Source organism: Pezoporus wallicus, unplaced genomic scaffold, assembly GCF_028554395.1.
Source record: "Pezoporus wallicus isolate ANWC-B61680 ecotype Strahan unplaced genomic scaffold, APGP_CSIRO_Pwel_v1 contig_8110, whole genome shotgun sequence".
In the NCBI taxonomy this organism is placed as follows: domain Eukaryota; kingdom Metazoa; phylum Chordata; class Aves; order Psittaciformes; family Psittacidae; genus Pezoporus; species Pezoporus wallicus.
This window is the reverse complement of record NW_026641787.1, coordinates 276662-290091: the sequence shown is the minus strand read 5'-3', so window position 1 is coordinate 290091 and position 13430 is coordinate 276662. Positions and strand designations below refer to the sequence as shown.

The following is a 13430-nucleotide window of genomic DNA, read 5'->3' as shown; positions in this document are numbered from 1 at the left end:
TGGATGCCCCCAGCCGATGCCATTTGGTTTCCTCCTTTGCCCTGGTCTCCTCGTAAGGATGAGTAGGGAAGACAAAAGGCCTTTCAGAGCCCACACGTGGCACTCATGAATATTTCATGTTTCTAGCTTTTCTTCCCCGTGAAGAGCAAAACCTTTTCATATTTGATGCCCTGGGAGCCTGTTTGGTTGCTGAATGTTGCTTCATCAATGCTCTCCCTCCCTGATTTTCCTCCACACTGCCCAAGACCCTCTTCTTTTCTCTTCTCAGGGAATGTCTCTTTTTTTCAAAGGCTGCTTCAGAAAAGGTCATTGTCCCTTCCATTTTCCTTCCTTGCTGTGAGCCAGCGTGGCTTCTGCTCTGCCAATGATAGAGGACAAATGGGGATGTGGGGAAAGCCAGCAGTGGGTGGGGGGGGAGGCTGGGAGATGTGTACGCATATGCTGCAGAGCAGTGCAGAGGCAGAGAGATGTAGGCACGGCAAGAGAAAAGTAAAGGGGCAGAAGGCAGGAAGGAGGCTGCGGCAGGACTTTGCAGAAGAACCTTCTGCAAAGGTTCCAGCACCTTCCAGAAGCTGTCATGCAAGATGCACTAGTGTTGCCGTGGGTGGCGATTTGTCTGGTGAAGCCCCCCTGGAAAAGAGAGGTGTCCCAGTTCTCCAGGGCAGGATGTTCCCAAAGCTGTGCTGAGAAATATGCTTTCTGCCCAATTCCATTGCCCCACAGCTGCTTTACAGACCTTGGTATCTCAGCCACCAGAGTCTGCAGTAGATCATCAGCCTCTATCCTTGCACTTTTCAGCCTTGCTCCCCCTTTCCCCTACACCTTGTGAGTGCTTGAGGAATCAGGGACTGTTTGCAACCTTCTCCCTGTGCAGACCACAAAACACACTGTTCTGTGGGTCCTGCCAGAGTGGGGCCCACCCCCTCCTGCCCATGACAGCATTCAGACACCTGGCAGTGAAGGTCCTTCCTTGGATGCCACCAGCAGATGCACTGGTGTGGCTGCGGGACCAGCCCATCCCTTCCTGGGTCAGTGGGACTGCAAACCCCCCGCCATGGACAGATCCACACAGGGCTGCTGGCCCAAAAGGGGATGGGAGGCTGTGAGGGCTTCCCCCCGAAGTGTCTGTTGTTGCTGGCAGAGGTGCAGGAAGGGACTGCCAAAATGACATAGCAAAGGGTGCTCAGGGACTCTGGCATGAGTACTGCAGGCAGCTGGGGAGGCTAACAATGGAGAGAACAAAGGCTGTATTGACACTGTGCCTTTCATCTATATGGAAGTTGGATGAGTGAGTAGAGTTGAAGTACTCTACTGGACTGGGAGATCCATTTGATGGAAAACTGATGCCTCTGGTGAAAATGAGTTTCCAGAGCAGTTGCTTACAAAAAGCAAAAGAGGCTTTGCACAAAATGAAATAATGTATTTGGTTTAGAGGTGTTTGGCCCATAGGAGAATTGCAGTCGATGTTTGGATGGGTGGAGCTTCAGCATTCTTGCTTTTGGTAGAGCCAGTCTCAAAATGCGGTGTCAGCATCAGTATGCACAGAAGGGTGACTGTTTAACTGGGAGAGCTTCCAAAAGATAAAAGTTTGCTTTCATTTGGATTTAGAAATGGAACCCACCAATACTGAAATTCATTGTGATGTGGAACAGGCACCGAGTGCCAGGGCCACCTTCCTGGTGGGCACCTACCTGGCACAGGGCCACCTGACAGATTTTGGATTATGGGCCCAGGTACCCTAAGAAGGCCAAGCATGAGGGCAATTGCTGTGATCCTGAAGCTGTGGATAGAGATCCTGCACCATCAGTGGAGCTACTTGGAATCAGGATGGGGAATGTATGGGCAGGCAGGAAGTTTCCAAGGAAAAGGCAGGCAAGTTACTTTTCTTCTCTTGGAACATGGACAAAATCAATTTTTGCAAATTCTGATCCAACAAGTGTGTTGTCTGTAAAATTCTGGTGGGGATGTCTGTTCTCCGTGTTCTGCGTTTCAGCATAAGGGCAGTCTCATTCTTCCCATTACCTCTGCTCTGTGATAAAGCTAGCATCAATTGATCTGAAAAACATTGTCCCCTCTTGCAGCACTGCTGGCACAGCTTCCTGTGTCACTTGGCTCTCCCTAACGTACTGACCAGGACAGTTTATGGGAAGTACCAAGCTCATGCTGTGAAGCAGCATTAATGCTGGGAACATGCTGCACTGCAGTGAGGTTGTGTGGCCTTAAAGCCGAAGTGTTGTGCAGAGCATTGCTCCAGAGCCTGACGGGTCACAGCAACAGGCAGCAGGGCACTGTGTCTGTGCTGTTGGGCTTTGCGTGGTAGCAGATCAGGAAGCTGTCAGTGACTCATGGCATGTCCGTGATCCCCAGCGAGCAGCTGGAGCTCTGGCCCTGCATGGCTCAGCTCCCGACGTGCTGTCTAGAAAATGCCTTAACTGGTGATTGGTGATACAGCTGTGCAGCCAGGCAAGTAGGGCTTAGCTGCTGCTCCACAGTCTGGCCTTAGAGCTAATGCCATCATTCCTTTTCCTTCATGAACCCATGTAACTGATATTAAGCATCTCTCTTTCCTACATATCCCCTACATCCACTCCTGTTTCTGCTACCCCAATCTGCCCCCAGAACATTCCCTCTTAAACTAAACCAGTCCCCACTAGGCACTCTTCTCCCTCTTCTTTCATAGGGAAAGGACCTTAAGGTCATCCAGTTCCAACGCCCCTGCCATGGGCAAGGGTACCTTCTACTAGACCAGGCTGCTCAAGTCCAACCTGGCCTTGAACACTGCCAGGGATGGGGCAGCCGCTGCTTCTCTGGGCAGCCGGTTGAAATGCTGCCTTCAGCCTGTTCAGTCCTGCTTCCTTGGGCAGCCTTTCAGTGTGCATGCACCCCATGCCTGCCTGCCTCCAGCGGGTACCACTTCCCTCCACTCTCTGCAGTGTGAGCAGCCCAGCAAATAGAGATAGAGCGTAATGCACAACATTATGTGGCTAATTACTTGATGCTGGGCACACAAGGGGGATTAACTTGTGCCTCAAAGGGCTGTCAGAGAATCCTAAGCTTATCTTCTCCTCCTCTTTCCCCTTCCACTGCCATCTGAAGTAATGAACTGGTTCTAAATACCTAATTAGCTAATTATTTGCTGGTCTACATGGAACATGTTCAGTGAAGGAATTCCCTGGACCCCCGGGAGAGGGATCTCCATGGAGGTGTGAGAGACAACCACATGAGGTGTGTGCTGTGGTAAAGGCAGTACAATGATGCTCATGAGGATTTCTAGACTTTTGCCATCCCTGGAGAGCAGAGGAAGAGTCATTAGCTCCACAGTGAAAGGAGCCTCCTTACCCCTACTTGCAGCTGTGTGAGCTGGAGTGCCAGGGGAGAAATAAAACCATAGAAATAATTAATTAGGCAATTAAAAGTAAAAGGGGTTTGGAAGCATTTGCACTGGCCAGAGGTGCTGTGCTGACAGCATTTTGGGCTTTGCCTGCTACTTGTGTGCTTCAGCGTTGTTGTGGAGAGCAGACTAGCCTAGAGAGGAGAGTGTGGTCTCCATGGCTTGTCCACTGATGATACTGTCACTGAGAAAACCAACTTATGTAAGTTTATGTGTGCTGGATAGGTTCATTCCATTATGCAGGCTGGCTTGGTCTATTGATGCAATTCTCACAGGTTGCAGCATACAGTTTAACTGGGATGTTTTTCAGTCCAAGACATCTGAAAATGCTGCTGTTGAGCTGCTGCACACCTTTGGGACAGTTGCCACTCTCTTGTATTTCTGCAGGGAAGTGGGAAAGAAGGCTATTGGTCACATAGCTGATGGTACCAGCTTTTCTCTTTCCTCTTTCTTCTCGCTGCTGCAAAGGCCTGGGGTTAAGAGATCATGGTATCATAGCAGGTCTGCTGGCTGCCTGTCAGTAGAGGTTAGGACAAGAAAGGGTGACAACCATGAACGCAGCCTGGTTTGGACAGTAATTAATTTCTGATGCTGCTTTTATCTTCATGTGGCTTTTTGTGTGTGTGTGTTCTAATTTTTCATTTCCTTCCTTTTCTCCCTCTCTCTCCGCCCTACACTTACTCCTTCTGGTTCTCTTCTCCCCCTGCAGGCATGCGCATCCTTGTGAACTTGCTCCTGGACACCTTGCCCATGCTGGGGAATGTCCTTCTTCTCTGCTTCTTTGTCTTCTTCATCTTCGGCATCATTGGGGTGCAGCTGTGGGCTGGGCTGCTCCGCAACCGCTGCTTCATGGAGGAGAACTTCACAATGTGAGTGCCTGGGAGATGATGTCTCCTTCCTTTCTTCCAGGGACATTTCTCTTTCCTCTTCCCTACTCTCTTGTCTTCTGCTGCCTGGTTCTCTGGCTGTTGGCAGAGGTATCCCACAGTCGTGTTAGTAGAAGTGAGAGCATCTGAAAGTGAAGAATGGCTGCTTGAATGGCACAAAAAAAAACAAACATGGGGAAATGTGGGCACAGTTCTGGCAAATAGAGCCTGGACCACACAGGGGTTGATTACAGGTGTCTGAGGTTTATTCTGGGGAGGTCAGAGGAGAACCTGCAAAGCAAGCAGTGGGGTGGAAATGCTTCTGCCTGTTATGTACTCTCTGATTACCCTGCTGTAACTGAGAGCATCAGTTCCAGGGCACAGCTCCTCCTGTTGACTTTCTGGCTTTAGCAGATCTCAGGCTTTGAAATATCTTCTTAAAACCATATACTAATCCCAGGCAAGCTATCAGTTTAGACTACTTATAAAAAGCCCTAAAGCTGTAGATCAGTTTAGACTGATTAAACAATTCTGAAGCTTTAGATCATCTCAAATTGGAAAAAAAAAGTGTGAAAATATAATCTGCAGAAGAGGAGTGGGGTTGAAGAGTAGGAGCTGCTTAAAGCATCCATTTACTATGTTTATATATTCCTTGAGGAAAAATGAATGTTTAGGATGATTGTCCTTTATGTAAATCAGGGCTAGTACTACTTTAATGAGTGTTATTACATCCATGCAGAGTTAGTGTAACCAAGAACTGAATTGGGGTGGCTGGCAAAGTGACAGATACTAGAAAACCTTTAACTGACCATTACTAGAGAAATGAGTTCTGCAGGCACCCAATTCAGCAGTGATGTGGATGTGCTGCAGCACATCTTTGTGGTTTAGTTCCATTTACTTTAGAATCAGAGACTTTCTTTTCTCTTTCATCATAGAATCATAGACTAGTTCGGGTTGGAAACCTTAAGATCATCTAGTTCCACCCCCCTTGCCATGGGCAGGGACACCTCACACTGAACCATGCCACCCAAGGCTCCGTCCAGCCTGGCCTTGAACACCGCCAGGGATGGAGCATTCACAACTTCCTTGGGCAGCCCGTTCCAGTGCCTCACCACCCTTACAGTAAAGAACTTCCTCCTTATATCCAATCTAAACTTCCCCTGTCTAAGTTTTAACCCATTACCCCTTGTCCTGTCACTACGGTCCGTAATGAAGAGTCCCTCCCCAGCATCAATACCTGTCCTTTTCCTATGACTCTTAGTGAACAAGTCTGCATTTACAGAACGTGAAAGTTGTGTATTGTGGCACTGCAAGGAATGTACCAGATAAAGTTTAATAGGAAGTTTTAAATCTTCACCTTTCATTTTCCTGATCATTAGCTCATCTCCAGCTAGGCAAGCGTAGATGATTTTAATTATTCATGTATTTGGAAGGTGCTTGCATTATTGTGAACTTGTCATGAAACATTGCACCCATAATGCCAACTGTCAAAAAAGAGTCATAGTTAAGGTTAAGTCAATTTTATCTTTGCATTTCCCGATTTTAAGGCTGAGCTGTGCAGCCTTAATTATGCATGAGCTGGATTTTGATTTTATAGAAGTACAGAAGGTTCACTGCCAAATGTTATAAAACATGTCCATCAACAGTTACATACATGAGCACATCACAGTAAAGCCTGATGAACTTCCTTAATATCAATGCATCTAATTTAGCTTTGATGCTAATGGGGAGAGTGATCAGAAGGAGATTGTGTAATTAGGCTTAGGGTGATCTGATGGGAGGCAAAGCTCTGAAAACTGGGGACTCATCCTGGAAATTTCCTGCTTTCCAGGAGCCCTGTCTTGAGGTGGTAAACCCGGAAATCCCTTACCCAGCACAGTCCCTATCCAGGGAGCATCCAGCTCCACTAGTGTCACCGGTGGGAAACTGTCTGTTACAGGAACTTTATGACTGTGTTTTTTTATCTTTGCAGACAAGGTGACATTGTCCTTCCCCCTTATTACCAGCCTGAGGAAGATGATGAGATGCCCTTTATCTGCTCATTGTCAGGAGACAATGGAATTATGGGCTGTCACGAGATACCCCCACTGAAAGAGCGGGGCCATGAATGTTGTTTGGACAAGGATGATTATTATTACTACAACTCGGTCCGGCAAGAGTTCAACATCAGTGGCATGTGTGTCAACTGGAACCAGTACTACAATGTGTGCCGTACAGGCAATGCCAACCCACACAAGGGTGCCATCAACTTTGACAACATCGGGTATGCCTGGATTGTGATATTTCAGGTAAGATGAAGTTCGCCTCCTAACATAGCTCAAGCAAGTTTTCTTTTTTACAACTCAATCTTTCTGCGCTCCTGTGACAGTTTCTGCAAGGTGAGATACAGCAGCAGAGAGAAAAGGGCCTTGTAAAGACAAAGTGCCCACCACGAATGGTGCTCCTGAAGATGGAACATAAAGGTTGAGATGAAGAGGGACATAGAGCTGTTCAAGGCTCTTGCTGAAATGAGCTACACTCTTCAGGCTGACTTGTACCAGTCTTCCCTTCAGTCCACATCACTATAGCAAAGGAGGCTATTTTATTTTGTTTTTTTGAAATTCCCAGCATGCGTTGCAGATGGGACCTAGAATTCAAACCTTTTCTCTTTTCCGCTGGCTGTACGCAGTGTCCAGTCCAAGGGCCACAGAAACCTGCTGTGGGTTTTTCCCCTGCTGTGATCCAGGGAAATGAACTATTTTAATGAAATATTCCTGCTGTGGGCTAGCATGATCTCACAGGCTTTGACAGTATGCCAGTGTCACCAAGCAGTACCATGCTGATTTCCTGGAATGGAAATTTGGCCTCCTCGAAATGAATTGCTGTTTCTCACCTTCCTTGGGTTGCAACAGCCCTGCCAATATCTGGCTGTATACACTGAGGAGTGAACTCTGTAAGCCCACTTCCGTACTGTTTCTCTTGTTGTTTGTCTCTGCAGGTTATCACACTGGAAGGGTGGGTCGAGATCATGTACTATGTGATGGATGCCCATTCCTTCTACAATTTTATCTACTTTATCTTGCTGATAATCGTAAGTATAAGCCTTGATGACTGTCAGCATCGCAAGCTAAATGCCTACAAAAGCCAGGTGTTATGTCAACACACATATCAGGGAAGCAAACTACTTCACCTGGATTTCTTCTAGGAATTTCCAGAACCAGCTACTTGATTTTCACCAAGGGTCAGTGGCAGGATCACGTGGTTGTCAGCCTGGTTATTGTCTTTCATTCAAAAAAAATATGCTCAGGATTGATTCCTAGAGATATACATGCCCAGTGTAGGATAATGTTCTCATCCTTGAATCTTCTCTCAGAGTCACTTTCCCAAACTAGTAGGCCCAGAGCCCAAGCACAGAAAACCATTTCTGCATCTGCCCTCCTACTCGGTCTCTTTATATGTTTTAAGCTCTTGAGTTATTCTTGAGCCATGTTTTACGGCTTTTGGCAGGACATGGATTTCTGAGATCCAGGTTCTCAGATTCAGATTTTGTCAGATTTGGCATCTGTCATGCTGAATTATTTCCTCACGGTGAACAGAAAGGAGCTGCTGCTCCAAAAGTGTCAGCAGTCCAACGTAAACTGGCTGTGTGAGATTACTTGTAGCTGGTGGAGATAGAAAGAGAGAAGTGTGTCTGTGATGAGAGCTTAATAAACAGGTTTTAAACCCTGTGGTTTTATACAAGTGAAGTTTGAAGGTTGCTTTGCTGTAAGGATGTTTGTTGTCCGTGCCTGGAAAGAGAGGTGAGATATGGTGCCATTCCCTCTTCCATTCTCAGGCCTCTCATTTGTAAATGCATTTTCTTGGAGGGAATAGCCTGTTTCTAACAAGGAAGAATCTTGTTTTTATGAAGACTCTTGCACTTTTCCCATATGGGAACTGTCCTGATTTTAGCTGGGATAGAGTTAACTTTCTTCCAGCTACTAGCTGTTTTGATTTTAGTCTAAGAATAACATTGATAACACACTAGTGTTTTAGTTTAGGACCAAAGTCAAGAGTGGAAAGGAAAGACATTGGATGGATTATGGGAAGTATGAAATCTGTACGCCATAGGTACAATTTAGTTCTAGGCCACATTGCCAGTAAGGACCTCGGTGTATGTTTTCAAGGACTACATGTATTTGGATGGGCTGCTGAACAGGCCTGGCTAAGATTCTGCTCTTTACTTGTGTCCTGGGTTCAGCAGTAGCGGTCATTTTTCTCCTTCTTGGTAGCTGGTGCAGTGCTGTGTTTTGACTTTCAGCTTGGGAACAGAGCTGATAACAATGATGTTTTGGTTTGGCCAAGGACTCTTTGTGAGCCTCATGCTCTGCCAGGGAGGAGGGGAAGCCGGGAGGAAGCAGAGACAGGACACCTGACCCAAGCTAGCCAAAGAGGTATTCCATACCACAGCACGTCATGCCCAGGATGTAACTGGGAGTTAGCCGGAAGGGCTGGGAGTCTGCAGGGTTGGATGAGGTATGGGTTGGTGCTTGGTCGGGCTGGTGGGGGGGGGCAAGTTATCAGTTGGCTGGTAGTGAGGTGATGTATTCTCTTCCCTTGTTATTTCCTTTATCATTATTATTATTGGCAGTAGCAGTAGTGATCTGTGTTACACCTTAGTTACTAGACTGTTCTTATCTCAACCCGTGGGAGTTGTAACTGCCAGTAACTGCCCAGGCTCATCTGGCACAGGAACTAGTTTAACTTCAAGCTGACATGCAGTGACTTGAGAGCAAACAAACCTTAATCCAGTTTCTGGAAGAAATTCTGCTGCCTGTGCATACGGGGAGTGGCATGCAAAAAATAATCTACTGGTCCATTCAGGAGAGAGAACTTACAGAAAAGCTGCGTCTTCATGGTATACTTCATTTTTCCCTGCCTTATGGCCTTCTGCCATCACAAGGGAAAGACAAGGAGATAAAAACAGGAAGACAACCTGTTCCTGTGGGCTGAATAATGAAGCACGACAGCAGAGGTGAAATAGACCTGTAGGAGTGCTGCTTTTACTTTGAGGCTGGAGAGTCCCAAGGAGAGACAGTGCAGAGGTATGATTGCACAGGATGGAGGGAGATTCACCCCAACTCTCTTCCCAAAGCCACACTGAACATCCGCTACTTTTTGTGAGTTCAGAAAACAATTATTTCCCATGAAGTTTGTTCAGACCCACCATACGATAGATATTTAGCACTTACATTTTCACTTTGAGAAACATGGGCAGAATATCCAGATTTGTACAAGGTAGTTCAGCAAAGAATTTACTCCTTGTCTCAGACACAGACTCTCCTAGGGCCAGGAAGGACTGTGCACAGTCAGTGTTTAATCACTGGGGTGGGCCCAGCCTCCTGCGGGACTTCCAGAAACTGCTTCTCAACCCCTGCTCCAAACTACATAAATGCTGTCAGTGTATTTTTGTCTCCTAAGCAGGAGCATCCTTCTAGTGCTGGCTCACCTCATGTGGATTCCCAATGGTTCAAACTTTGCCTCTGAATTTGCAGGTGCTGAAAACCCTCAATTAAACACACCACCTGAGATCTTACTGCAGTGTCACTGGCATTTCTAGACACTCCCTCCTCATTCTCAGAAGCTATGTAGGTTTATTTTCATCAGACGCAGGTGTACATGAACATCAAGTTACTCTGGAGACTGCTCAGAACAAAGGAGTCATATGCTAGATGGGATATTTCCTTTGCCTTTGGTGGAGTTACACCATGAAAATATTTAACCTTTCTGTTACCTTCTTGGATGCGTACTGCATCTTTTACAGCACATAGAAACACAACAGTTGCCCTTGGTTGCAGAATAGAAATCCCTTAGTTTTATTTTCCCTCCATATCTTCTTATAGAAATTATGACCTCTCTTCAAATGTGATGAAGAACAGTCCTTCCAGCCTTTATGTTTCTCTTCTCCATGGCTGAAAGGCCTGGGTTTCTAAGCAGGATTGCTCTGACAGTCATACTTCAAGACCTGAGTCTTTGCTTTTCCACACACATACGAGCCTCGGCTCAAACTTACTCTTCTGGGAATGGATCTCTGCAGCAACTACTTTAGAGCTAAGCTTTCATCCGTGACTTCTTCTTTCCTCCCAGATATATCTTCAAACACCTACATAAAGGCACTACCTGCTGCTGCTCATCTGGCAGGAAGAAGGCTCCACCACCTGGATATATTCCTAGCGCAGTAAGGACTCCTGCATAGATGTGCTCCATCAAGGGGAGGAGTGCTGGCTGGCCCTGGCATTCAGAGTGGCCTTGCAGAACAACTTGGTAAAAGCATTTTACATATTCAGCAAACTGCAGATAGGTTCCTGCTCTGCAAGAGATCATGGAGCTAACATGAAAGAAGGACTGCTTTCACTTCTCAGGGTTTCATTTGGATCTTCCTGCTTGAAGTCCAGCTATCTCTTTGTCACTTCTCCAGTTACTTGGCCATTGGTGTGGCTCTGGGACTAGAGAAGACTCTTCTGAACTCTCAGGCTGGCATGTACGTTGCAGCACTCAGTGGCCTTTTTGGAGTGCTCTGTGCTGACACATGCGGGTTTCAGAAGACAAGCTGGATATCCAGGCATAAGCAAGTTAAAAATAACGGGCAAATTAGTCAGCATCTCCAGCACCAGTCAGGTTTTATTCAGAATTGCAGAGTCAGGGATTGGACCTCGGGCTGAACAAGGATCTGCTCAGTTGATCTCAGTCTCGGGGCTGAACAGGACTCCTGTGTTGGGGCTCTGAATCAATCTCCTTCTGCCTTTGTCGTATGCTTTGTCTGACTCATATCAGACACTTTTGATCTCCCTGTTTAGCTAGCTGGGATGGATCACTCAGATACAAGCCGTCCGGGAGCTTTCTTGCTCTTCTGCTAGCTGGGGTGCAGTGTCAAGCTTGGCAGAGCCTGGGAGTTTATGGACTTGTCTGTTGTCTTTAGGTTTAAACAAGCTCATTTGTTTGATGTTCTTAGCTAAGAGTTTTAAGGATTGTTTTTAGTTGCCATGTCCAGTCCTCTCACTCCTTTTTGCTCATCTTGTGGGAGATCACAGCAAATGGTGCCTGTGAGGACAGGGCTTGGTGATGTTAAACCTGAACACCCCTCCAGATCCAAGCCCAGGCTGGCAGTGTGACCCTGCTGAGGGCATCTTGTTACTCTCAGTTCCTTTGCAGGTAGCCTAGAGAAAAGGTGTTGCAAGTCTCAATTACTTGTTGATTGTGGAGTTGTTGGAAGTTGCAAAGTACTGGGCAGTTTCACAACTAGAGTTCCAGAAATGCATGTGTAGCTGGTGTCCAGCTCCCAACCCTGCCTCACGCAGGGAAAGCTGAGGGACATAACTGAATGGGCAAGCTGAGGGGGAAGAGGGCAGGAGAGCACATTGGAGAATTTGGGTTCCCAGTCATACTCTTATCAGTGAAAACACGCAAGACATTATGGATTAGCGAAAATCTTGGGGGAAAGGGAAGGAAACTGAATGAGGCATCATTTTAATTTTCAAGGCCACATAAAAAAGCTGAAGGGAAAATAGGCTGAAATACAGGCAGGAGAAGAGGGAAGAGAAGAGTTCAGTGATGAAGGGAAGCAGAATTAGAACAGCTTTGAAGTGTTCAAAGAGGAGGAGAAAAAAAAAACAACCCAGCCCTTTATTTTGAGATGGTTTATTGTCCTTATGTTGAATCTGTCTGGGAAGAGCTTCATGTTTCAAAGGCTTATTCAAATGCTAGCAGGGACACCTCCCTTTCGAAATACTGAGAACCACTGTATTAACCTTCTGGACACAGCTTCTAGGCACCTGTGTGCAAGAGAAAGGGACAACCGAGGGGGCAAGCTGGTATAAGCAGCAGCAAGTGCTGTGTGCTGAGGGGAAGGCTGCTTGGGTAGATAAAACAAGCTGGGGTACTTGCTGAAAAAAACCTCTGCTTTTTCCATGCACAAGGGTTGGGGTCAGGTTATCACCAACTTTGCTTGGCCTCTCACCTTTGCTGGTAGGGTTATGTGGGGAAGGACATATGTGCATAAGGTCAGGATGGATCCAGCTCTGTCAGAGCTGTTAGCTTGGAAAGGAAAGACAGGGAGGTGAGACTGGGTCCTGTGTGAGTTCGTACAGGAGGAACATAGTGTGAGGATATCCCTTAGCAGGAATGCTCCCTGGTGCATCAGAAACAGAAATCTTGAGCTGGTTCTTCCTGGGCTTCCAGGGGCCACCCCACAGAGTCCATTTCCGAGCAGAGCAGACATGTGGTCCTTGTTCAGAGATGAAACTCTGCGTTTTATCAGTGCCGTATCACCACTTACAGCTCTGTGGGGAGTAGGCATCAATCAGCGCATCATAGCTTTGAAAATTATTTTGAAAGTGGTTACAGCCCTTTTATGTATGAAATTCTCTTCATATTGAAGCCCAGGTTTTATCCTAAGTGTAGCAGATAGATCTCCTAGTGGAGATTCATCTGTAATTTCATAATATGTAACACTGAGAGATTGTTACCTCCAGATCTTTCAGCACCAACAAATATAAAAGAAGGATATAAAAGTGCTTCTAAGGGACTTGCTAAAGGTCCCAAACCTGCCAAAAGAGCCAAATGCCAGGCTTGTGTTTCCTGAATTTCAATTCAGAGCTCTAAATTCTGTGTGGAAATCCCAGTGAGTTTTCAAAAATCAAGCTCAGCTAGCCCTGGTTTTCTCTGGAAACCTATCTCCTTACACAGGCTGGTCTGCCTGCAGGCACTTTCCACTCCTCTCTCCTCTTACATTCCCCCTCCTGCATGTTCTTCCTCATGCTGACATTGATTGTTCCTTCTTATCCTTTACTACTAGGTGGGCTCCTTCTTCATGATCAATTTGTGCCTGGTGGTCATTGCCACACAGTTCTCAGAGACCAAGCAGCGGGAGCACCAGCTGATGCAGGAGCAGAGGGCCCGGTACCTCTCCTCCAGTACTGTTGCCAGCTACATGGAGCCAGGAGACTGCTATGAGGAGATCTTCCAATACATCTGCCACATAATGCGCAAAGCCAAACGCCGCACCCTTGGGCTGTATAACAGCATACAGAGCCGGCGCCAGGGCCACGTGCAGCCAAGCAATGCCAAGCTAGGCGTGAACAGGAAAAGCCAGAGGCACTACAGTAAGGATTGCATGTGTAAAGCTGGAAATGCCAGTAGTGGAAACGTGAGCGTAA

At 46.7% G+C, this 13430-nt stretch overlaps 1 protein-coding gene across 3 annotated transcripts in view; it reads left to right on the top strand.

Annotated features, from left to right (window-relative positions):
* Nucleotides 1-13430, top strand: part of CACNA1I (calcium voltage-gated channel subunit alpha1 I) — a 149669-nt gene that overhangs the window by 92540 nt on the left and 43699 nt on the right. For all 3 annotated transcript variants that reach the window (XM_057425354.1, XM_057425353.1, XM_057425351.1), the window contains 4 exons: nucleotides 4101-4260; nucleotides 6230-6545; nucleotides 7235-7327; nucleotides 13070-13376. In XM_057425354.1, coding sequence (XP_057281337.1) covers nucleotides 4101-4260; nucleotides 6230-6545; nucleotides 7235-7327; nucleotides 13070-13376 — 876 coding nt within the window. The remainder of the gene's footprint in view (nucleotides 1-4100; nucleotides 4261-6229; nucleotides 6546-7234; nucleotides 7328-13069; nucleotides 13377-13430) is intronic.